A 27,386-nucleotide genomic window follows, 5' to 3' on the forward strand; every position below is an offset into this window, starting at 1 on the left:
ACAGTTTGCTTTCCTGAACCCTTGTAATATTATTCCAATATGCTTCATTGTTCTGGTGTTGATGGTACTCCTGCTCAGTCTCTCCTGGCGCTATCTTATGATAATGAAAGTTGCCTCCCTAAGCCACCTGCTATTACTGGAAGATCTCCTGAGAGTAGGTGACAGATGACACTTGTCTGGGTGTATGTTTCTAGGGGGAGGGCACAGAGATACAAAGGCCTTGTGGCTGCTACTCTGTTGGGGATAGATCGAATCACCTGCTAGTGTCCTAGTTGTTGAGTGGAACTGGGACTGTCCAAGGCTTTTTTGCCACTGATGAGTCAAACTGCCCTCCAAGTCACCTGCCCATGCTCTAGTTGTAGAATGAGGTTGGGGCAGCCTGAGGCTTCATTGTTGCCCACAGTTTACAACAGGATCCTACTGTAGCAGATCCTGAGATTCCTCTTTCCCAGTAATGTGGGGAGTGAGAGCAGCCTTTTGGTTTTTGTTTTAGCTTTTTTTTTTGTCTATGGTGGATCTGGGAGGCAAGCATGGCCAACACCCAGCCCACAATATATGGGAGATAAAAAGAAACCCCAGGAAACCACATTGCTACTTCTTAAGTCCTGAGGTCTCTAGTTAGCTCCTCTTCTTCTTTCCAGGATACAGAATCCTTACCACCGTTGTAAGCTAACTAGTTTCCAGAGTATTTAATTCTATCTAGAAGGGAGGAGCAGACAAAGGAGGGTTTATGCTATTTTACTCTGGAACTGTGCCTAAGTCACTTTTTAGTAGCTAGGGTTTTTGTAATACAGTATACACTATGACAGAACCAGTATCATTAAGGTTCAACAGCTACATGGGACTGCTGTAAAGTCTAAAAGAGACTATTATGGGTTGAACTGTGTTCTTCTGAAATCCGTATGTTGAAGTCCTAACCCCTAGTACCCTAGAATTTGAACTTATTTAGAAATAGATTCTTAATCAAGTTAAAAGGATATCATTAGAGTGGGTTCTAATACAATACAACTGATGTCCTTATAAAAAGGGGAAATTTGAAGCAGGTTCACATACAGGGAGAACACTATGTGAAATGCAGGCAGACATCAGGATAATGATTCTAAGGTCAAGGAATGCTAAAGATTGCAACCACCAGAAGATAGGCACAAATGATTCTATCTTGCAGCCCTCAGAAGGAATCTACCCTACAGACATGTTGATCTTGGACTTTTTTACCCTCCAGAACTGTGAGATAACAAGTTTCTATTGTTTAAGCCACTTGGTTTATGGTATTTTGTTATAGAAAACTAATTTTTAACAGAGATAATGTATATAAAATATTTAACATCATGCCTGGCACACTAAGCTTTCAGTAAACAGCCACTGCTATTGTTTGTTGGTATAACTATTGCTTATCTTACATTCTCTTGCTGGCACAAAACCAATATACTACGGTCAATAAATGTTTGTGTAATATTACATAAATGAATGAAAGAATGAATGAAAGGTGTAACACTTAACTGCACATTTTTAAGGCATTTTTCCATTAGTATAAGTAAATTCCAAATGACTTAATATGAGTTAATAAGAAAGTAACATTTCTCAAAGGAAATAATCCAGCAGATTTTTTAAGTTTCTCAACAGAGGAAAACTGATAACCAAGAAAAATTCTTGCACATGTGCACTAAGAAACATGTAAAAGAATGTTCAAAGCAGAACTCAAACCCAACTAAATAAATACTATTGTCAGGAGAATTAATAATTGTGATAATATGCACACAACAGGATACTGTACAACTACATTCAACTACATGAATGAATTTCAGGAAAAAAATGTTAAATGAAAAAAAAAACAAGTCCCAGTCTATATACAGTATAATTTTTATAAGCTCAAAAATAAAACAGGATACGACATTGTGTAGGTGTATATACATAAGTGGAGAAAAGCATTTTTAAAAATCCACAGTAGGGGCGCCTGGGTGGCTCAGTGGGTTAAAGCCTCGGCCTTTGGCTCAGGTCATGATCCCAGGGTCCTGGGATCGAGCCCTGCATCGGGCTCTCTGCTCAGTGCAGAGCCTGCTTCTCTCTCTCTCTGCCTGCCTCTCTGCCTACTTGTGTTCTCTGTCTGTCAAATAAATAAATAAAATCTTAAAAAAAATAAAAAATAAAATAAAATAAAAATCCACAGTAATGATAAATTCAAAATTCAGGATAATGGTCACCTCTGGGAGAAGGCAGAAAAAAAGGTTAGGACAGGATTGCAAACTACAGATCACAGGCTAAATCCAGTCTGCCAACTATTTTTGCATGGTCCATAAGCTAAGAATGGTTTTTCACATTTTTAAATGGTGGGAAAAAATGAAGAGAATATTTCACGACCACATGTGGTTTATAAGAAATTCAAATTTCAGTGTCCATAAATAAAGTCTTATTGGAACTCAGCTACACTCATTCATTTACACAATGTCTATATTTAGTTTTGTGCCATAATTCAGTTTGCAGTTACGACAGAGACCTTATGGCTAATAAAGCCTAAAATATTTACTATCTGGCCCTTTACAGAAAAACATTTGCCAATCCCTAGATTAGAGAGCAGTATATAGACCTAACTTATCAGTGCTCTGACCTCCTGAGTATATTATTTTGCTTCATAATTTACATATATTCATTTCTTTGTACCAAACATGTTATTTTAGAACGATAAGAGAATACTTTTTAGAGAACTGAAATATTTTTTTAAATAAACAATTTAGTATTAAATAACTAACTTGCTATTATGATACTTTTTAACAAGAATTAGCAAACTGTAATACCCAGGTCACATCTAGATTGCTGCCTGTTTTTGTAAACACAGTTTTTCTAGAACACAGCTACATCCATTTGTTTTATAGGAGACAATATGGACTGCAAAGTCTGAAATATTTACTACTTGCTCCTTTACAGAAAAAGCCTGTCTATACCTGCTCTACAAAATTATGTCTACAAGTTTTACCTAAATGAAAGCAAATACTAATATGAGATTTAAAAAGGAGCAAAGAGCATAGTAAAACACCTAAAAGCATAATCTCCAAAGCCACACATCTGGGCTTACATCCTATCTCTACATTCTATGTGATCTTATGCAGAGTACTAAGGACTCTGAGCTGGTTTCAAAAGCTGTAACTTTGGAATAATAATTCCTACCTAAAGAATTATTGTCAGGATTAGACTCTTACTTTTTATTCATACTGTTTAGAAGAAAGCAAACCATTTGTCTGGAGTCTTCCTTTTTAGTTTCCCTGACTTTTGAAGATTTCATTTTTCATTTTTTGAAAATTCCAGTGACCCAGAGAACATTTTGAATTCATATGCAAGCATATATAATTACTTTGAAATCCACATTTTCTGTAAAATTTCAATTCAACCTAGAAATTATGTTCCAAATGCTTAAAGCCAGGGACTTCAATTTCATTTTGCCACAGAAACAATGTTTTAATTCATTGTGATTTCCCAAAGCATTTAGTAAAACATACTGAGCAAATAATTTATAGCAGTTTTCCAATTCCAAAGGATTAATTTTTAAGACTCAGAACCTAATCTTACCTATTTAGGTTTATTTATATTGTGATTTGTAAAAGTATTAGAAAACACATATTGCTGCATGTGTCACAACCTCTTTAAACTGCTTCTCTTCATCAGCAAAATGGAGATTCTGTGAGTGGTTATAAGGATAAACCACAGGATAAATGTATATACATTTTCAAACTGTACAAATGATGACTATTAATATTTATCAATAGATAATGCTGCCTTAAATTACTGATTTTAATTTTTTTCTTGAAGAGTCAGAGTTATTACAAATATTCATTATTGTATTATGCTCTAGGTACAGTTATATAAAGATTTAGCTACTTATAATGTTGAACTGAGAAGTAAAGAGAGTCACAGCCCAAATGACTACTATAAAATTAGTTCCCAGGTATTATTCCGTCCCCACTTAACACCAGTTTCTATTCACATTCATCACATCAAGGTCTTTGTTGGTCAATCTCTCCCTGACTGTTGGATGTTATACAAAATGAATGGCAAAAGAAATTGCAAATCTTGCCAAAGATGAAGGTTGTCATAAAGATGTTGACAGTGGATATTGTAAATTGTTCAAATCAGATGCAAAATCATCTCTACATATGACAGGACAAATAAAATGAATAAAAGAAAACTGCAAAGAATTATAATGTTGATTCCTCAAAATATTTTATTAAAAAATTAAGAAATGATCTTTAGAAAACTGCCAAAGTCTCAGCCATTTTTAAAAATTCTTTTTTTTAAAGATTTTATTTATTTTTGACAGAGAGAGATCACAAGGAGGCAGAGAGGCAGGCAGAGAGAGAGGAAAGGAAGCAGGCTCCCTGCTGAGCAGAAAGCCCAACTCGGGACTCGATCCCAGGACCCTGAGATCATGACCTGAGCCAAAGGCAGTGGCCCAACCCACTGAGCCACCCAGGTGCCCGAATAATTTTTTAACATTTTAACATCTCTGAAGTGAGGTACATCTTATAGTCAATGTCATCTTATACTCTTATAATCTCACCAACTGTTGGCCAGATATCAATTATAACATAAATGTTATGCTTGAGTGATATCTACATTTTGTTAGTTTATCTTTCTTGGTGTCAAAACTGGACAACTGGGGACACCTGGGTGGCTCAGTTGGTTAAGCAGCTGCCTTCAGCTCAGGTCATGATCCCAGCGTCCTGGAATCGAGTCCCACATCGGGCTCCTTGCTCAGCAGGGAGCCTGGCTTCTCCCTCTGCCTCTGCCTGCCATTCTGTCTGCCTGTGCTCGCTCTCTCTCCCTCTCTCTCTCTGACAAATAAATAAAATCTTAAAAACAAAACAAAACTGGACAACTGTAACCTCTTAAAGTTTTGATATAAGAAATTACTTATGGGCTTGTTCAAAAGGAAACATGACCCCTGCTAGTCGTTGAAAACTTTCCACTGATTCCTTTTAAGAACAAGAAAATGCTAACAATAAAACGTGCAGACTGGTGTTAACTCCTTGAAAGAAAATGCAAGAGACAAAACTGGAGTACTCTTTTTTTTTTTCTTAAAGATTTTATTTACTTGAGAGAGAGTGAGTACAAGCAGGGAGAGCAGCAGGCAGAGGGAGAGGGAGAAGCAGGCTCCCTGATGAGCAGGGAGCCCATGTGGAGCTCGACCCCAGGACCCTGGGATCATGACCTACGCCGAAGGCAGCCAGCTTAACCAACTAAGCCACCCAGGCACCCCAACACTGGAGTACTCTTCAGAAATTTTGAAATCTCATGGAGCACTGGGTGTTGTGCATAAACAATGAATCTTGGAACACTGCACCAAAAACTGATGATATATCTTATGGTGACTAACATAATACAATTTTTAAAAAAAGGAAAGGAAGTGTTGAAATATCAATGCACTTGGTGCCATAGAGGATAATATTATTTGAGAAAACATGAACATCAATTACCCTAATTTCAAAAAGAAATGGTGGGACGCCTGAGTGGCTCAGTTGGTCAAGTGTCTGCCTTCAGCTCAGGTTATGATCCCAGGGTCCTGGGATGGAGTCCTGCATTGGGCTCCTTGCTCTTCAGGGAGCCTGCTTCTCCCTCTGCCTGCTGCTCCCCCTGCTTGTGGTCTCTCTCTCTCTTTCACAAATGAATAAGTAAAATCTTTAAATCAGTAACTGGAAAGTCAAATTATAAGTGTGAAGTAGATTTAGGAATGAATACCTTTATCAATCTATTTCATTCATATTTTCCTTTTTATGGATTTATAAGAATGATATAATTAAAAAAGATAAATCTAAAAGTTATTTCAGCAAGTATAAAAGTTAAGTCATAAAAAGTATTATATCAGTTAAACTGGCAACACTTTTTTTCTGTTAGTCATATATAAAACAACAATATGCCTTACAATTATATCTTGGATTTGATAAAACACATACAGTATTCATTATATAATTCTATCAGAAAAATTACAATCCTCCCTAAATTAATTACTTTCAAATTAGCGTAGACTTAAATATAACAAAATTATGATGAATATGATAAAATAATTTTTATTTTTATAGAAAAATAAATTTTTATTATATCTCAAGATGGAATAGATAAAACAAAAGGCATGTGATTAAACATCGCAGAGATGTAAGAGTATTTCTTCACATGCTTCTTCAATGTATTTCAAGGCTCTATTTATTGTTTTGTTTCAAGTTTTTATTTAAATTCTAGTTAGTGAACATATAATACTGGTTTCAGAAGCAGAATTTAGTGATTCTTCATTTACATATAATACTCAAAATAATTTTTAAATTGTATTTTTCAAGGTAAAATCCCAACCAAACCCTTTTTTCACTCTTTACTCCCAATGTGGATCACTATTCTAGTTAGACTTACTTTAGGTGATCTTTTTCCAATTTCAACAATACTGGGCTAAGTAGTCTTCCTACATGACACAAGGTTGAGTGACAGCACATAACACTATGGATGAGTATTCCCACAGATTTCTGATTGTGTTTTCTAGGTAGACTCTGAAGTACGCCTTGAGATGTCTACCATACTCCTCTCCTACTCTCTCCTCCCTAAGCTTCTCTAATTATTGGAGCTGATACTCTTTCTTATGGTGAGAATACAATGTCTAAACTCTGAAGTTCCTATGAAGATAAATGAAGGGCAAAATAATCAGGAAGCTTTTTGTAAGCTTCATAACACACTGTACATTAACAATGGTAATTATTTCTATAGTTAATCATCTTCCCCCTCAAAGCAGAAAAACAATTTATTCTTTCCCATTGAACCTCCCCCACATCCTCTGCAATAGTCCCCAGGCCAACAAGGCAATAGAAAGGTACCATGAACTCTCTCTCCAAGAAGATAAGGGAGATGAGATTTCTGGTAAAAAAAATTTCTTTGATATGGCTGAAATTTAAGAGGTGAAGAAAGTAAGAAAGGAAACTCAAGAGCAGCAGTAAGAAAGCCAAAGGCTGAAAGTTTTCAGCTAAGCTAAAAAGGTTTTAATTTACCCTCTGGGCAATACAGAATCACTAAATAACTTTAAGAAAATGAGCAATGCATTCAGTTTTGCTTTGGAAAGATCATTGTGGTAAAGGATGAATTAGAAAGATCCAAAATTAGGATACCTGGTGGCTCTGTCAGTTGCAAGTCTGACTTTGGCTCAGGTCATGATATCAGGGTCTGGGGATCAAGCCCTATATTGGACTCCCTGCTTGGTGGGGAGTCTGCTTGTCCCTCTCTCTTTGCAGCTCCTTCTATTCATGTGCCTCTCTCTTTCTCTCTCTCCCTCTCAAATAAATAAAATCAAGAGAAAAAGAAAGAAAGAGGGAGGGAGGGAGGAAGGAGAGAAGGGGAGGAGATGGGGGGGGGAGGGGGGGAAAAGGGGAGGAGGAAAGACAACCAAATGAGTCACCCAAGTGCCCCCAGACTACAGAAATGTAAACACTTATTCTATCATTTAGTATCTTGTAAAGCTTGACCCGTTAAATTTTTTATGCCTCCATAGGATATAAAACAGGAATGTAACAGGATCTACCTCCGGGAGCTGTTGTGAGATTAGAATATAAGAATTTAGAACAACTAACATATAGTAAGTACCCAATAAATGAGATGTTAACAATTATTAGTAATATAACTATCAAATAGGGTGGAATGCAAGAAATTACTTTTGAATAGAGGAAGTCCTATTCTTCTCTGAGACCAGAGAAAACAAAAATTTGGTGCCATTATAAATATACAAGTTCAGGGGCAGAAAATGTGAGGAAATGTGGGGCTTGTAGGCCCAATTTTCTCTGTGAAATAATGATGAAATAATGATTATCTTCACAGAGAGATAAGGGGAAAATTATTGAAGAAAATTTCCACTGTGGAAAATGAGAGAGGCTACTGACCACGAAGATATAAAAGGATTGCTAGCAGGACTGACAGCATCCCTCTTTTGGAAACTACAACAAATGTTGATTAACCGAGGAATAAATAAACTGTGATATATCCATACAATGGAATATGACTTAATATGGAATAAAAAAAGAACAAACTACTGATATACATCAACCTCAAAAAACTATATATTGTATATAATTGATAAATAAATATAAAATCTTTACTTTCTAAAAATTTTTATTTATTTGAGTAACCTCTGCAACCAACCAGTTTATTGGTTGGTTTAGTCAAACTCATGATACCCAGATCAAGAGTCACATGCTCTTCCCACTGAGCCATCCAGATGCCCCCTACTCGTAAGATTTTTAAAAAGACAAAACTGGGGTGCCTGGGTGGCTCAGTCGGTTGAGTGTCTGCCTTCAGCTCAGGTCATGATCTCCAGGTCCTGGGATCAACTCCCGTGTCAGGCTTCCTGCTCAGCAGTGAGTCTGCTTCTCTCTCTCAATCTCTCTTCCCCCCTGCCCCTCCCGTCCCCACTGCTCATTCTCTCTCTCTCAAATAAATAAATTAAAATCTTTAATTTTAAAAAAAAGACAAAACTATACTGACAGGAAGCACATCAGTGGTTTCTGATAGTTAGCAGACTGACTGCAAAGGAACACCAAACACCCCTCCCAGTTTTAATGAGATATAAATACCACATAACACTGTACTAATTTAAGTTGTACAACATAATGACTTGATATACGTATATATGAAAAAATAATGATCACAAGAAGTTTGGTTAACATGAGTCATATGTAGTTACAAATTTTGTTTTCTTATTGTGAGATGAAAAAACTTAAGTGATGATGGGATGGTGTTATACCACGATTATGGCAGTGGTTACATGACTACTTTGTCCATACTCATTGTGATATACACGTAAGACTTACAACTTTCATTATATTTAAATTGCATCTATTAGTAAAACCAATTTTTAAGAAAGTTCTTATTTGAAGACCTGGGTAGAATGTTGTCCTATCAAGCATGCTGATAAAGCCAGTACTAAAAAGGAGCTCCTTCACATACCCAAGTCTACTGTCCCCAGAAATAGTCTCTAAAATTATAGGCAAAGGGGGTGTGATAGGGAGAATTTTAAAAATTCCAAGGCTTCTTGTTACCTTTACTGCTCCACCAGACTTATAAATGCTACATAATTCCCAGCACTTTGTATATGATGGATTTTATCTACGCAATTAGGTGATGTTAAAGGGGATGACGGACATTATAATAGAGACATTATCCACTGGGCCTGACCAATCATAAGAACCATTTATTCATTTGTTTACATATTTATTCATTGACAGCAGATATTTGTGAGCTATTTCTTTTTTCTTTAAACTGAAGTATTGTTGACATACAATATTATATTAGTTTCAGGTGTACAATATAGTGATTCAGCATCTATTTACATTACAAAATGATCCTATAGTTAAGTCTAGTTACCATCTGTCACTACAACATAACTGACTATAAATCCTATGCCATAGTTTACATCCCCATCACTTATTTATTTTGTTACTGTAAGTTTGTACTACGTAATCCCCTTCACCCATTTTGTCCATCCTCTCACTCTTAGCCCCTCTGGCAACCACCAATTCGTTCTCTGTATTTATGAATCTATTTCTTACTTTGATTTTGATTCCATATACAAATGAGGTCATACAGTTTATTAGTTTATTGTCTTTCCCTGACTTATTTCACTTAGCATAACATTTTCTAGGTCTAACTATGTTGTCATGTATGTTAAGATTTCATTCTTTTTCATGGCTGAGTAGTATTGCTGTGTGTGTGTGTGTGTGTGTGTGTGTGTGTCTGTGTGCGCATGCACGTGTGCACGTTCATGTGTGTGTGTACATACAATCTCTTCTTTATTCATTCATCTATGAGTGGACACTTATGTGGTTTCCATATCTTGGCTTTTGTAAATAATGCTGCAATAACCACAGAAGTGCATATATCTTTTTGAATTAGTACCTTTGTTTATTTTGGGTAAATAACCAAAAATGGAATTGCTGAGTCCGCTGATATTTCTATTTTTAATTTTCTGAGAAACTTCCATACTATTTTCCACAGTAGCCGTACCACTTTACATTACTACTCACAGCACAAGGGGTCTCTCCATCATGTCCTCATCAACACTTGTTATTTCTTATTTGATACTACCCATTTTGACAGGTATGATGTGATATCACGTGAGCTCTTTAAAATCAGAGTTTTTTCCAGCTGGATGTAGAAGTAGCAGTCAGGAACTTGAAGTATGGGAGGGGTCTGATGCACAAGAAATTATCTGTTGTGGAAATGAAGGGGGCCACATGGCAAAGACCTGACAGTGGTCTTTTAGAACTGAGACTGACTCCTGGTCAAAAGCTAGTCAGACAATGAAGACCTCAATCCTATTACAGCAAGAAAAAGAACCCTGCCAACACCCTAAGCAGTGAAGATCTTGCCCTACTTGAGCATCAGATAAGGACACAGCTGGCTGAACCATGATTTCAGCTTTATGAGACCATGAGCAGAGGATCCAGTTAAAACAGGTCAAATTGCTGACACACAGAAACTATAATAAACTTGTATTGCTTTAAGCCACTAAGTTTATGGTCATTTGTTACACAGCAATAGAAAACTAATACAAAAAGGCAAATTTTAAATAGTATCTCTATCTCATCATAAAAAAGTTCTAATTTCAAACTTAAAATCTGTAGGCCTTCCCCACAGTTAACTTTAGCTCTCACCTCTATTTACTGCCTCACATTACTAGTTAATATATTATTATTCAATCTTAAGATGATAAATTACTCTAGAGACAAACTATATGTGAGTAAGCTTTAATTAAGTAACATTTCATTAATTAAGCTACTACTCCCAAAATTTTTAACTGCCTTGGTTTTAAATTAGTGGATATAAAAAACTTAATATATGAGGCAATATCCAAATATAAAATAGTAAAATAGAAATTCTTCACTCTTACATATTTCTAAGGTAAAGTTTTATGTATACATTTAGTCATCTAAGGAATGAAGAAATTCTATACAGTTTAATAAAATGAATCTGAAGGTCATAAAAAAAATCAGTCAAAATGCACTGCTCATCTCTAAGGATTTTTTTTTTAATGCTAACAAGATAAAAATACTAAATTCTGTTTGTAAGATGGCAGCATGACAATATAGCTTCTCTTCTTGCAAAATCCTAGAAGAAAGCCGTTTAAAGTGAATATATATTAGGACTCAAAAACAAATAAAAGTCTTGGTAGTTCCAAGTACAGAAGGAATCCAGAGAATAAGAAAAGAACACAAAATCAGTTTTAAGTGAGAAACTTTATTAGCAAAAGCATGTCAGATAGAATACTATCACAGAAGGTATGAGCAACATGAAGCATGCTCTCAGAATTCTTGGAAGCTAAAAACACGAGAAGGTCTAGAAGCAGATAACAGTAGTTGCAGTAAGAAGGTTACCTCTATTGCATTACTCATCTCCACAAGCCAGAAAATAGTCAGTCACCTTCAGATAGGAGTGATCAGAGATCGCATAGTGGTAAAAGACAGGCTAATCCTCTGAATGACTGGTTATAATGAAGAAGAATGACAGTCTCCTTAGCCCAGAAAATAAATTTGCCTGGCAGATTATCAATACATGTCCCATCCATTCCCTACTCTCACTAAAAACTATGTAGGAGACAGGTCAGTAGCATTCTCCCATCTCACCAGGAGACCAAACAAAGGTAATGAGCAAAAAATAGGTACTCCAAATATGAATATTGTCAAGAACACCAAGAATTTCATGAACGCCAACACTGTGAAACAGAGAACTCAAAAACAGAGAAAACTAATGACAGCAAACTAAAAACAAGATTTTGTATAACTGTAGTATTATCAGAGAAATGAGAATATGATTAAGGAGATTTAGGGGAAAACTAATTACAGTTCATGGACATGAAAACACAAGTTTCTAAATGAAAAGAAAAAACTCATTAGGTGGGCTGAACTATAGAGTAGATAATACTTAAGAATATATTAGTGAGCTAAAAACCAGATCTAGGAATATTTCTAAAATACAGTAGTAAGAGAAAAAGGGATAAAAAGGATGAGAAAGGGACAAAAGGTGAAACAGAAGTACAGAGAAAAGCACATTTGATGAAAGTTCTAATCTATCCATCTAATAGGAATTCTCTTACAAGAAAAAGGAGAAGCAGTATTTGAAGCAATGGGGCCAAATTAGTTCTAGACTTAAGGCTGTTCTGGATCTGCCCAGCAGATCTTAGAAGCAAACTTTGAAAGATTCAAAAAACTATTTCCTAGTAACTTAACTGCATCCCTGAATAAAGCCCCATCATATTTAAATATGAAAAAATCCAAGATTTTTACACACACACACACACACAATGCCTTGGCATCCAGCAAATTACCAGGTATGTGAAGAAGCAGGAAAAGACCCCAATGAGGAGAAAAACCAATTAGAAATGACAAAGATAACAAAATTATTACAGAAGGTCATTAAAACAGCTATTATATTGAAATTCAAGAATGTAGAGAAAAGCATAAACATTATAAAAAGAGACATGGAAAATATAAAAATGACCCAAATAAACTTTAATAAATAAGAAATGTTAATTTAAGATGAAAAAGTTTTCTGAGATTAAAAGAAACCACAAATGTCTGCATGGGATTTATAGATTAAACAAAGCAGAAGACAAGATTAATGAACCTGAAGATACTGAAATAAAAGCTATTTAAAATGAAAAATATAATAAAGAGTGGGAAAAAAATGAACAGACCTTCAATGAGCTGTTGAGAGAGCATCACATGGTCCAGTGGATGGGTACTGAGAGTCTCAGAATCAAAAACAGAGAATGAAAAAATATTTTTGAATAAATAATAAATGTAATTTTTCCAAACTTGATGAAAATTATAAATCCACAGATCCAAGACACTCAATGAATTCCAACAAAATAAACATGAAGAAAACTACACAAGGCTACACTGTAACCAAATTGTGTCCATTGATATGTTCAAAGTCAGTAGAGAAGAAAGACATATTACATATACAGGAGAAAGATAAGAATGACAGTGAACTTGTCAGAAACAGACATGCCAAAAGATAACTGGAGAAACATCTTTAAAGTACTGAAGAAAAAAAATCTCAACATATAATATTATACTCACCAAGAATGTTTCTCAAAAAAGGCAGAATAATTTTTCAGACATACAAATGCTAAACATATTCACCAACTGACCACCACTACAACTTATCATTTAAGCATGAGGACAAAATAAAGAAGATTCCCAACATATCTTGGGAAGTTTCTGTCCAAAAGAATTGCCAGAGAATATTCTCCATCATAAAGAAAAATAAAGTGAGGGCAGAAAAGAATGTAATGATGAGGAAAGAAATATATAAATCCTGACAAGTCTAATAATTGTTTTAAAATATTTTAAATTAAAATCTGTAACTAAAATTCCAAATGCTATTAACTTTGGAGATATGGGGTAAGAGAAAACACAGGAGGTTCTCTTGTACCATCTACAGGAAGGATACAAATAGAGATTAATTCCAAGATTAGAAAAACAAATTCAGGTGTTAAAATACAAAGCATAACCATTAAAAAAAAACTAAGCAATCTTTCAATGATATTATTTCAAAAAAAATATCCTAAATTGAAATAATTACATTAACTCACAAAGATACCACTTATGAATTTACAGCAGTTATAAATGTAATCAAAACATAGTATCATATAATTGACCTATTTTCTATGTTAGTAGGATTCTTCACGGAGTGGTGAGCTGATAGAAACAATCATCAATTGTTCTGTAGACAAAAGGTCAAAAGGCACTTTGTGTACCTCTACAAGTCAAACTATTAAGTTTTAACTACTAAAATGATCTAAAAACTGTTAATATTTTCTTGGGTACATGACTTAATTAAGTTAGCTGGCATAATGGGGGTTTTAATATACTTTTGCTTCTAATGTGCACTTGAGAAGATAATACAGTTATACACATTTATCAAACTGTTTCCCAGTTTTCTTTCAAAATTCTTTGCTACTTAAAAGTATTTAAAACCAAAAGCATGTCTGAAAAAAAATCTAGCAATGTAAAAACTCACTTGTTTTAATACAAATATCTAGGTTGCTAAATCTACTTCTCTTTTTAAAGGAAGAATACAGCTATGAACTTACTCCTAATTAACCAAAACATCCACAGAATTTCGCCTTGGTATAAAGAATATGGCAGAAGACATATGGTTAAGATATATCACAAGTTTATAAAGTTTAGAGTAAATGTTTGTAAAGATTTAGAATTCATTTATACCTACCTTGTTCCAGACCTTCACTTTGAATATTAATATGTTCAAAATCTCAAAAAAAAAAAAAAATCATACCATATGTCCTTCAGCTCGAGCTTTATTTTGCCGTGCTTCCCGCTTTCGCTGTAGGAACTCCTCCACTTGTTTAGCTCTTTCCACAGCTAGCTGCCCCTTTTGCCTGTGTAATTTGGACAAATAGCAAAAGTCAGAAATTCTGAACATTAAGTATTTCTAAAAGTTAAAAATTAGCCTTATTCTAAATGTTTTCTTTGTTGCAGAACAAGAAATAAAACCTTCCCCTGTAATGAAATAGCTATATATTTTATTATCTACTACCTAAATCATAGTCTTCGCTTTTTTTTTTTTTTAATGATTTATTTACTTGACAGAGAGAGAGGACAGGGAGAGAGGGAATACAAGCAAGGGGAGTGGGAAAAGGAGAGGCAGGCTCCCTGCTGAGCAGGGAGCCCAATGTGGGGCTCAATCCCAGGACCCTGGGATCATGACCTGAGCCGAAGGCAGATGCCCAACTGAGCCACACAGGCACCCCTCTTCACTATTTTAAATAGAAGTAAAATCTATACTACTGTTCCAAATCTTACCAAGAAGGCTTCTCTCACATTTACTTACGCTATTCAACTTATAAACACATAAAATTGTTTTGGACTATATTTAATTATAGAAGAATCTCCATAGCGTCCAAGTAGTGAAACTCATCGCAGAACTCTGTACCAAATATATCTAAGAACCTTCTTTAAACAGCACTGAACTAAAATTAAAGCAGTATAGTAGCAATTTCAAAAATGAAATACAAATTCAAAAATGAATAAAATGTTTGTGTGAGTTTTCAAAACACAGTAAAAACCAATGTCTAAATTCCTGGAGTATCATAACTATTAAAAAGTAAAATGTAAAGGTTATATTTCTGTATCTTTCACTCATAATTATAAAAGAATGTAAACATGTTGAGCTTAGACTACAAATGAAAAATACAAGGATGACTAGCTGGTTCTGTCAGTTAAGCATCAACTCTTGATTTCAGCTCAGGTCATGATCTCAGGGTTGTGAAAGCGAGGCCTGAGTTGGGCTCCGCACTAAGTCTGGAGCCTGCTGGGGCACCTGGATGTCTCAGTGGGTTTAAAGCCTCTGCCTTCAGCTCAGGTCATGATCCCAGGGTCCTGGGATCGAGCCCCACATTGGGCTCTCTGCTCTGCAGGGAGCCTGCTTCCTCCTCTCTCTCTCTCTGTCTGCCTCTCTGCCTACTTGTGATCTCTGTCAAATAAATAAATAAAATCTTATAAAAAAAAAAGATTCTCTTGCCCCTCCCACCCCTGCTTGCATGTGCTCCCTCTCTAAAATAATTTTTAATTTTTAAAAATTTAAGTTTTAATTTAAAAAATATATATATAAACAACATTTACTGAACATCTAATATATATTGTACCTGTTCTACTGTACCTAATATATATTTTGCCTTTTATATATTATGCCTGTTATATATTTTGAAAGATACAAAAATAAATAAAACGTAGCCCCAATAATCAGAGAACTCATAATATCAACTGCAGTTAATTCTGGAGGTAGTTAAAAAGATAAACAAGTGATTGACTGTGCTTCTACTGATATTTTGGCTACTAAGGCACACAAACTACCTACAGCCTCTCTTTAAGACCATAACTAAGATAATGAATTAAAAAAATTAAAAAATAAAAAATAAAAGACCTTAACTAAGTTATGTTCTGAATAATACATGAAGTAATATCTTTTCTGTCTTCCAATAGTTTTAAACACTTCCTGATTTTCATCACTGGCATCTTCTAGGGTTAGGTAATCTCTATAGCTGGTTAAAAGCCTTTTATTATGACTATCAGGTATATGTAGGTAGTTAACTCTTAATCTAGTTCCACATTACCAAATTCAGGAATGTACTTCACATAACCCACAGAGGTTTGAATAGATTAAGAATAATGAATGAGAATTTGATTATGCCTCTGTAGTGCACATGTGCTATCCTCTAGTAGTCATATTATGCACCACATAATTATGGGATTAATATCTAGTCTGGATGCAACTTATCTCCCTGGATATATCTAGAAAAGGCTGCGTCCTAGTCAGGTATAGTCCCTTTATATATGGCTTGGCCTGAAGAGGGCCCATAATCTTTAAGAACACTCACACACTCAGACACTGAAGCTGTACTTCTACTGGTTAAGGTTCTTTTGTAGGGTCCTGGAAGTTTACAGCATCACTTACAATTAAATAAAATTGCTGATCCCTCTGCTTTGTATTCTGAATGCATCTCTAACCTTAATAAAAGTAAAACATGTTTCATTTCCCATCCTGATACCACGTCCAATGTTTGTCACTCTAAATCTCCAACTGACACATTAATACAATAGTTGCATGGAATTATTTTAGTAAAACATGGTCATATGTATAATGGTTTTGATTTATAGATTTTCATACCATTCAAATCTATAAAGTATTCCCATTCTATTTATTTATGTGATTTATAGGTTTAGAGTCACTGAAAAATCTTTTCCTAAGCTAGTTTAAATAAGTAGGTTACATAACTCATTGTTTTCAATCACAAACTTAAATCCTGTAGTGATTTTTGCTTAACATTTTTTCTTTTCCCCTCGCTTTTATTAAACAAATATTGAGTGTCAACTATTTACCAATATTTTATCTGTCTTTGAAGATGTAAAGATGTATAAACAGAGTTCCAAAAATTCAAGTTTGATTTAATATATACAAAAATGAGAACAATGAACCTTATTAAAAGAATAAAAGGACAAAATCTTTAATTGATTCTATGACACCTGACAACACTTAAAAACCTATAAATATACTGTCTTTATTTCTCACATTTGTTACTACTTTGTATGTACCAAAATAAGAACTCATACTACTCATATTCTTATTCCTCTCTAAAACTATAAAACTGCTAGACTATTAGCACAAACTATCCATGCTACATTCACAGAGAGAAACCAGAAATAGTCAATTTACTCAATGGTCATTTTCTTCATTACACATTAGGAACTCATAGGCACATACTATTTTAGACAAATTAAACATTCTGTCTTCTCCATCTTTTGAGTTCCAAAATTATTCCACTTAAAATCAATAAAACAGTAGTCTAAATTAATAATAAAGTAATGGTAACACAAATACTATACAAACCACAATTATAAAGTAAGAAATTAGGAATTTGGAAAGTAAAATATAGAGACATTAAAATGCATTAAATAGAAGGAATTATCTTTGGTGGGGCAGGGAGAAGTAAGTTCTTCCCTTTCCTTTTCTTATTACAAAGGCATGAATAAGGACCAACATCTGGGTAGGTTACTTCACATCCATGGCTCAAATCTTTTACGCGTAAGGGATATTTAAAAATTTTGAGGGATGATTTTGAGTGGTTAAGGGGTAAAAACAACACAAAAATAAGTAGCAATACACGTAGAAGAAATAATCTGAGAAATAAAAAAATGAGTCAGTATGGTTTAAGGTAAAAGAGCTGGAGTGGCACAGAGTTAATGAGATGAGAAAAGAATGTAGGCGGTTTATTCATTAAGCTTCTTCCTCTGTTTAACTGGCATAATGCTGATCTGATGGAATGGAACTGCTATCAACTTTAAACAAATTAAATGATGCACTAGAGAAAAAGACTTGGAAAGGTAAAACACAAGTGTTAAGAGGTAGTCAATAGTTTTATAAAATGGTCTTACATGACTGAGGCTCTAATAATAAAAAACTAACTGAATTTAAGATCATCAGCTACAACAGTGTACCACTCTGATCCAAGATGCTCATAGGGGGGGAAGGCTATGTAAATGTGGGGACAGGGATAATAGATGGGAAATCTCTGTACATTCTCCCTCAGTTTTGCTGTAAACCTAAAACTGCTCCAAAAAAAGTCTTAAAGAGAAAGCTAATTGAAGCGGTATGTTAAGAGACATACACGTGAAGTCAGACTGGCCAGAGTTATTGATAATAAGGGAAGAGGAAAAATAGGTAAAGCCATAAGGAGGGGAGCAGGCAAATAGGGATGATCCAAAAATATAAGGAAAAGAGAATCTGAAAGAGTGAGTTGACCATAAATATCAATTTGCTGATTCAATTTGAATTAGGGAAAAGAACTGACCAGCAAAAACAATGACATACAAATAACAATAAAACCAGTTGCATTACAGTGTGAGGAAAATGTTCTTTAATGCTAATGGCCACTAAAAAGTACAAGACAAAAGAATCATAATATTTAAATTGGAGGAGACTTTAAGTATTAACTAGTCTAACTTCTTGCTGAATAAAGCATTCCTCTATTCCCATCTGGATTTCCTGACACATGGTCATTCAAATCTCTAGATTAATAGTTTCAGTTTGAGGATATTCATTAAATCCTATGATAGGCTGGCCATTCAACAGCCCTAATACTGGGCTAAAATCAGTTCCTCGACTTCTCCAAGTCATAGTAATTCTACATGGCGGAAATATAAGTAAGTCTAATTTCTCTTTTACATGAAAAGCTATCCAATTTTTTAGGCTTGCTCCTTTAAGCATGCTTTCTTTAATGGTGGCTAAATTCTCCCAGCTTCTTTAATTTTCCTAATAAATTATTTTAATCCTCACTAAATTCAATATTGCACAAGTGAAGCGAGTGAGCTTTGGAAACAAACTGTCCAATTTCAACTCCTGGTTTTACTAACAGTTATGTGGACTTCAACAAATCATTTGTTTATGCAGTGCCTCAATTTCTTAATCTGTAAAACGGAGAATTATAATACCTGCCCCATGGCATTGGTGATAAATAAATGAGTTAATACTATGGTCAATTGCCATTATTCACGGTAGTTATGTTCTGTAAGGTCACCATGAACAATGAATTAGCCAATACTAAACTACCACCCATAGGAAAAAATACACAGTTATGTTCCTACTGGCCTCTTGTTACAACATCTTCCACAATGGACTGATATATATAACATTGTTTTATGTATGTTTCTATTTAAAGACACCTTATTTAATGTATACACCCTGAACTCTCAGCCACTAAACTCTATCTCACACTGGAGCAAAGCTTATTTGACACAAATATTTTCTCCATAAGGTACATCACAGCATTCCTGCACTTAGAAACATCCGACAGTACTTCAGTGCTGTTTGAGGGCCATTTTAAACAGTGAAATCACCAAGATGATGCACAAAAATGCAAACTTTGGTAATAAATACACCACGAAAACTACATTTGTTTGCAAGTGCTGAAACAAGAAAGTATTGCCTTTTCAGATTGGAATATGTGCACTGGACAACCATAATTTTTTTGCTGCTCTGTAAAAATCCATGAATGACTGGGGAATACTGGGAATACTGATTCTGGGGTTACATATAAATTTTTTTCTTAACATATAAATTATAGCAAGTAGTCAAATTCATACACACACACTCCACAAATAATGAGAATTGACTATATTTGTAAATTACTTCAAACTGGTATTGGCAGAAAGTGCCCAACTGAATATTAACTCCATTTTTATTACTGTCATCATCATCCTCATAAATCGCTATTCTTAGAAGTACCTAGTTTATCAATATCCTTTTACGTAACCAGTATAGAATATAGGGAAAACTTCATCTCCTCTACTACTTTAATTTCAAACTTTGTATTTTTAAAAAAACTTCTTTAGCTCCTAAGAAGCTACTGGTACTGGCCAGCATGTAATAAAATGGGCACTATCATATACTGTTAGATTGAACATAAATTGGTTCAACTTTCCCAAACAGAAATTCAGTACTATTTAGTTAATAAATACATTTAGTTAAATAAGTTTAATTAATATATTAATACTTCTTTCTAGAATCTTCACCAAGAACATAACTGACCAACTTCTTTAATCTAATAGTTGTCCTTCTAAGATTTTATTATACAGAAATAACAAAAAATAAAATTTGGCAAAAAAAATTTCAAACAAATAAAAAATTACAAACAGGGGCACATGGGTGGCTCAGTGGGTTAAGCCTCTGCCTTCAGCTCAGGTCATGATCTCAGGGTCCTGGGATCGAGTCCCGCATCCGGCTCTCTGCTCGGCAGGGAGCCTACTTCTTCCTCTCCCTCTGCCTGCCTCTCTGCCTACTTGTGATCTCTCTCTGTCAAATAAATAAATAAAATCTTTTTAAAAAATTATAATTACAGTAGGAGACTGGTTACATAAAATATGATAATTCAGACCCTGGAATCCTACAGAGACATCAAAATTCCCTTGAAAACAATTTAGCATGGGAAAATATTATGGTAAAAATGTTAAATAAAATTAGATTTTAAGGGGCGCCTGGGTGGCTCAGTGGCTTAAGCCGCTGCCTTCGGCTCAGGTCATGATCTCAGGGTCCTGGGATCGAGTCCCCCATCGGGCTCTCTGCTCAGCAGGGAGCCTGCTTCCTCCTCTCTCTCTGCCTGCCTCTCTGCCTACTTGTAATCTCTCTCTGTCAAATTAAAAAAAAAAAAAAAATCTTTAAAAAAAAATAGATTTTAAAAAAAGATATAAATTTGTACATATGATTTTATCTCCACTAACTAAGGAAAAAAATGCAAAGAAAATAGACCAAATTCTTCACAGGAACTATCTCTGTAGAGATAAGTAGTGATTTCCATTCCTGCTAACACCCTCCTTATGCTTCATACTTTTTTTGAAACTAACCTGTATCACTTTGGCAAACAGAAAAACAAGACAGAAAACCCACTGGTGACTTTCCTTCGGGTTTCACCTTTCCATGAACAAAAGGGAGAGAAAAGATATATGAATGTTTGGTTAAGAATCCTATGTGAGGGGCACCTGGGTAGCTCAGTTGGTTAAGTATCTGCCTCCTGCTCAGATCATAATCTTGGCATCTTGGCATTGAGTGAGCCCCATGTCGGGCTCCCTGTTCAGTGGGGAGTCTGCTTCTTCCTCTCCCTCTACCCACCCGCTACATGTTCTTCCTCTTTCTCTCATATAAATAAATAAAATCTTTTTAAAAAACCCAACACAAGAATCCTGTGTGAGGGGTGCCTGGTTGGCTCAGTTGGTTAACTGTCTGCTTTCAGCTCAGGTCATGATCCCAGGGTCCTGGGATATAGCCTACTTTTCCCTCTCCCTTTGCCGCTCCGCTGCTTGTGTTCTCCCTAAAATAAAACAAAATCTTAAAAAAAAAAAAAATCCTATAGGTATTTATATTCTTATAGCACAATATAATTATACTAGGTTCCAGGCTTTTCTATTTTATATAAATATACATATTATATATATAACAGGGTTTATTTATTTACTTATTTATTTATATACATAGATAAATAAATACCCTTATCTTTTATAACTAGTAATCATTGGTAAGGAAACAATTTTATGCTGTTTGTATGATATTCTCCTAACCCCATGCTTCATAATCCTCTTTGTCTCATATTTACATATATGCTATAATCCTTTTCCACTGTCATGGATCAACAACTTTTATAACTCCCTCAAACTTAAGCTATTAACTTTGCTCCTCAGTGTTTTGCTTTACTCAAAAACATTTAGTTTTTAAAATATTTAAATATTTATTAAATATATTTAAATATTTAAATAAATATTTAAACATTTTAAATATTTAGTTTTTAAAATATTTTAAAATATTAAAAGGGAACAAGAAGTTCCCTTTTAATATTGTTTCCATTGCTGAGTTCAAGATTGCTTACATATTTCCTATTTTTAAAAATACTGGAAGCTAAGTACCTTGTCATCTCCCTTTCACATAGGATTCTTTTTTTTTTTCTTTATATTATTGACAACTATAGAAAACTTAGTGATAGAATACCACTGGTCCGAGAATGAATACTGGCTAGTCACTACTGCTGTTCTAAGCCTGAATTAGTTGGTCTTATGAAATGCTGTCATAACAGGACACATGCTTCTTTATAGTAGAAATGAGCCTGTTTGAAGAGGCCTTAAGGATGAATTGAGCATTCCTTCCTTGGTCGTTGCTTGGATAGCTAAAGGGGAGCTTTTGGGGCACCCTTCATCTCTCTCACCATTACCTTTGCATTTACTATCATCCTCATAAGTTAATTTTTTTATTTGTACATGTTAATGGGATCAGGTCTCAACAAAAACCTTGTCTTTGTCAACAAGCCACTCCATCTCATTAGGTTTACAGCTTATTTCTTTTATTCTTTTTTAGTGTGTTGATTTTATAATTTAATGCTGAGCAGTCAAGTTTATTTCTCTTAAGTTCAGATCCTGGTGGAGAATATATTCACATATTCACAATAGGTTAAATTAAGGAAAAAGAATCAAGTTGGGGGCCCCTGGGTGGCTTAGTTAAGTGGCTGCTTTTGGCTCAGGTCATGATCCCAGGGTGCTGGAATGGAGCCCCGCATCACATCTGGCTGCCTGCTCAGCGGGGAGTCTGCTTCTCCCTCTCCCACCTTCCTTTGCTTGTGTTCCCTCTCTCACTGTCTCTCTCTCTCTCTGTCAAATAAATAAATAAAATCTTTAAAAAAAAAAAAAAGCAAGTTTAAATCATGTATCAAAGATCTGCTTCTCTCCTGCAAACTCCTTATAAATGCAGAGAAAAACAATAGAAAAGACTGGAACCCTGAATTGGGCTCTCTGCTCAGCAGGGAGCCTGATTCCCCCTCTCTCTCTGCCTGCCCCTCTGCCTACTTGTAACCTCTCTCTGTCAAATAAATAAAATCTTTAAAAAAATAATAAAATAAAATGTCCACTCCTTTGGAGCTCCTAGGTGGCCCAGTCACTTAAGTGTCTGAGTCTTTTTTAAAATATTTTTATTTGAGACAAAGACAGAGAAAGAGTGAATGCAGCAGGGAGAGCCAGAGGGAGAGGGAGAATCTGGAGCAGATTCCTTGTTGAGTGCTGATCCCAACACAGGGCTTGATCTCACAACCCTGAGATCATGACCGGAGCCAAAATCAAGAGTCAGATGCTTAACCAACTAAGCCACCCAGGCGCCCCAGCCTCCAACTCCTAGTCAGGTCTCGATCTCAGGGGTCATGAGCTCAAGCGGGCTCCATGCTGAATGTAGAGGCTACTTAAAAAAACAAAAGGGAAAAAGTCCATTCTTTTGTCAAAGGATGGAATTAGGGCTGATAACTTTTTTTTTATTGGACTTACCTGGCAAAATTAAAAGCCAGAATTCCTCAAGCAGGTCCTCAATTTTATTTTATAGAGCTAATAAATAACTGTTAACATAAACCAAGGCCAGAATAATGAACAGGCATTAGCCAGGCAAAGTGGGCAGAGGCAAAAGTATGTTACGCAGAGGAAGCAGCAGATGCAAAGGAATAAGATGGGGGAAAAAATGTCTTTTATCTCTTCACTCCTAGAAGTATAGAAAGCAGAAGCACCAAGATAAGAAAGAGTAGAGAGGCCTCTATGAGACATTGTAGGCCATTTAGGGGCTATAATTTGATCCATGAGAAAAGGAAGGGTATTTAGTTTATTATTTTTTTTAATGCATGTTATTTATAAACCTTTTCAACTATGTATTTTGGGGGGAAGATAATTCTTCAGACTCAAAAGTACATCAAATTTATTCCTGTTAAATTCTATCCAATTCAAGTTCACTGTAGCTATGGTCTACAGAGATTTCTTTGTGTCCTAATCAATCTTACCTTACCTAATCTATTTACTATTTCTTTCCATTTAGTATCTTCTGTATGAAATACAATGACTGCATCCTTTAAATGTTTTTTCTATGCCCACCTTAAAAAGTAAGATTAGTTTGATGACAAGCCTCTAAAATTTTTTTATTTGGATGACATAAAAATATTAATTAGCATCCTATGAATACAAATAATATACTGCTGAGGTTTATCTACTCTACTAGGTATCTAATTAATTTTTTCATACTGCCTCTAGGCCAACAGAAATACCTAGCAATTTCATTTATTAGTTAGGTCCAAACTGTTTAAGAGTAGTTATCTGTGCTTTGTCCAGAAGATATAGTTGTGCTTCCTTCAAAATTATAAAATATCCAAGGCACTATGATGCTCTAGGTTGCTTCACCATACAGTTTGAGAACTGAACTTCTAGCCTATAACCCTAAAAACAACATACAAAAAAATGTATTTGACATACTCTATTCTGTGTGAATTTATACGTTGTCAGAGTGATTACTGCTTCCTCCTAAGATACTTGCAGACATTGCTTTTAATCTTGCCAGGGATCAAAATGAAGAAAACTGGTCTAGTTTATAGAATATGCTTTTTGAAAATTATATGACATACAATGATCTTTAGTTTTCTGCCAGTTTTTCTATTTTCCATGTCCTCAAATAAAATCAAAATAAATTCAGTGAGTATATACGAAAGTTCATGCAGTTACTGATACCACGTTAAATGTTTAAAGTACCCAATATTTTAAAACTTTATAACCAACTAAAGTAATAACTTTTTAGCTTGTTCACTAGTAATATCTCAAGAAGCTGACAGATCTTCATAAAAGAGTGTTTAAGGGGCACCTGGGTGGCTCAAACATCTGCCTTTGGCTCAGGTCAGGTTCTAGGATCCTGGGATTGAGTTAGACATTAAGCTCCCTGCTCAGTGGGGAGCCTACTTCTCGATCTCACTTATGCTCTATCTCTATTGCTACTCTGTCTCTCTCAAATAAATAAAATTTTTTAAAAATAGAGAGAGAGCGTGTTTAAGGAGAACTCTACAGTCAGATGGACTTAGTTTAAATCTGAGCTCTACCACTTACTAGCTAACTGACCTTTCATAAATTTTAAATCTCTATAAATCCTAATTTGCTCATCTTTATTAAAAGAATAATACCTAATTAAAAGGGTTGCTGTGATGAATAAATCCAACTTGGTATATAATAAGCATTCAAAAATACCTACTATCATTAATAATAAGAACAATAATTTCATGCAAAATAAGAAAATGTATACTATATGTCTGAGTACTGCTAAGCCCACAGAGTTGATATAAATGAAATAAATATGATCATAACCACAAATGATTCAAAAACTGAAAATCAAAATAGTGAAACTACATCTAATGCAAAACAAAGATTGAATGGAAGGTGTGGTATAATGGAAGAGGTAGCCATTTAAGAGAATTTGAAACTCAAAACATATGCACACATTTCAAGGTTATAATAGAAGTTTGATTAAAAAATGGTCCAATGTAGACCATTATTTGTCATTCAATGAAATGTTCAACTAGAAGATGAACAGTGTGAAGAAGCATAACATAGCTATCTCTATTTTCTTTATACTATACTTATTTATTTTATATCAATATAAAGCAAAATAAAGCCAAATTAAACACTAGAATATCCATAACACCACAGCATAAAAGCCACACACAAATTTGCTTTCCCATTGCATTAAAAAAAAATGCATATTGTAAATTGGTAGCCTTCCTTTCTCAAAAAGACTCTACAATTAGCTTAATTAATACTTTAGGCTACTGTATATAATTCATAATGTTAATTTATATTCACCTCATTTATCTATCTCTGCTCACCTACATTTTAATCATCTTTTGTATGTGACAGGGATCATAAAAATTTTTATTACATTTGAAAGTATTCTCCTTAAAATGACATGAAAAAGACAATGTAACTAAATTTTCACAAAATGCTATCTGCTTTTTTTCAAACAGATTTTTTATAGAAAAAAATGGGAATATCTAGGAAAACATGTATGCATACTTAAGAAAAAAGGAACCATGAAAATTAAGACTACTGATTAGTATCATATTAAATTAATTCAGTGAAAGAAAAGGAAATATCTGATGAACAAGGTCATAGTCATCAATCAGAGACACATGTAAGAAAACAAGCCAAAACAACAAAAAGTAGGATTCTAAGAGAGGAAGAAAAAGGCATGCTTTGAAATTTTGCATAAAGTGTGATTCCATTTTAATATATTTTGATTCATTTAAAGCAAGTGGGTGAAATTATTATGATCATATGGTGGTTTGAAGTGATATTATCACATCTTCCTTTAAGTAAGTATATTCAGACTATAACATATAAATAAGCTACAAAAATTAGGCTAAATTGAAGAGCTACACACTTGTCAAATATAATCAAAGGCCAAATTTGCATCTGAGAAAATTACTGCATCCAAAGGCAAAAAAAATATTCTTTGTAATCAATAGAGAAAACATATACAAAGCATAGATACTAAGCTATATAGGACATAAGACAAAATTACACACAAGAATGAATTTATGGATCATCACAGCTCAACCTGTTTACATTGGTTAATTTAGACATGATCTTCAATCTTTTCAAAGATTTTCTAAGAGAATCAGCATTTGGGAAGTGGTGAGGACCTGTAGCCCCTTAGGAAATCCTGGGATGTATTTCAGGTGAAATTCCTCTGCAGATAAACATGCAAAATGACTTTTGTTATTTTCTCTGAAGCAAAGCAGAAGCAACTTCTGCAGAACACAGCCATACCTTTCTGGATGTCTTCGGCCATATATTTCTCCTTTCCATTTAGTTTCATTATTTTCTGCTCTTTGTTGCTGCATTTGATCAAAAATAGCATGATAATGTTCATACTGTCCTCGAGAAGAAAAAGATGATGGAGCCACAGACCCTCCACTGCCAAAAAAGGGAGCCTAGGAATTAAACAAAGAGCTCTCACATGTTTATCTCATAAGGCCCAAAAGGCCTGTAGTACCCTCAAAAGAAAGGTTTTCTTTTCAACACATGACTTTTAAAAAGCAATTAGCTAATTTGAACACATTAATAAACAGCCTAAAGCAAAATGTTTTCCTACTATAACCATTAACATTCAAAAAGTAGTATACTTTGTTACTAAAAATAAAGCATAACTTAACAAACAAAAATATAAAAAGATTAAAATTGTAAATATTGAAAAGTCTGGTCTTAAGTTTTGAAACAAGTTTCTCATACACATTTTATGATGCCATTCTATTAAGTTTAAACATGTACAGTTTATAAGTAAAAGCAGAGCCTATTTTAGTAACATTTGAAATTATATTTAACAAAAACATTTACATATGGCATTTAATATACCTCAAATCCTTCAACTCCACAAATGGTAAAGACACAGTAAGTACTGAGACTGAGCAACTTTGATAAAAATAGAAAAAAACTTACCAGAAATAAAAATTCCTCAAAAGAAAAAAA

At 34.4% G+C, this 27,386-nt stretch overlaps 1 protein-coding gene across 15 annotated transcripts in view; it reads right to left on the bottom strand.

The window, feature by feature from the left end:
* The window catches only part of NEK1 (NIMA related kinase 1), a 214,428-nt gene that overhangs the window by 123,540 nt on the left and 63,502 nt on the right, over window positions 1-27,386 (bottom strand). For all 15 annotated transcript variants that reach the window (XM_082727264.1, XM_082727269.1, XM_082727266.1 and 12 more), the window contains 2 exons: window positions 26,688-26,851; window positions 14,314-14,416 (listed from right to left, as the gene is read on the bottom strand). In XM_082727264.1, coding sequence (XP_082583390.1) covers window positions 14,314-14,416; window positions 26,688-26,851 — 267 coding nt within the window. The remainder of the gene's footprint in view (window positions 1-14,313; window positions 14,417-26,687; window positions 26,852-27,386) is intronic.

The sequence above is a fragment of the Mustela nivalis genome, assembly GCF_964662115.1.
Source record: "Mustela nivalis genome assembly, chromosome: 4".
Taxonomy (NCBI): Eukaryota; Metazoa; Chordata; class Mammalia; order Carnivora; family Mustelidae; genus Mustela; species Mustela nivalis.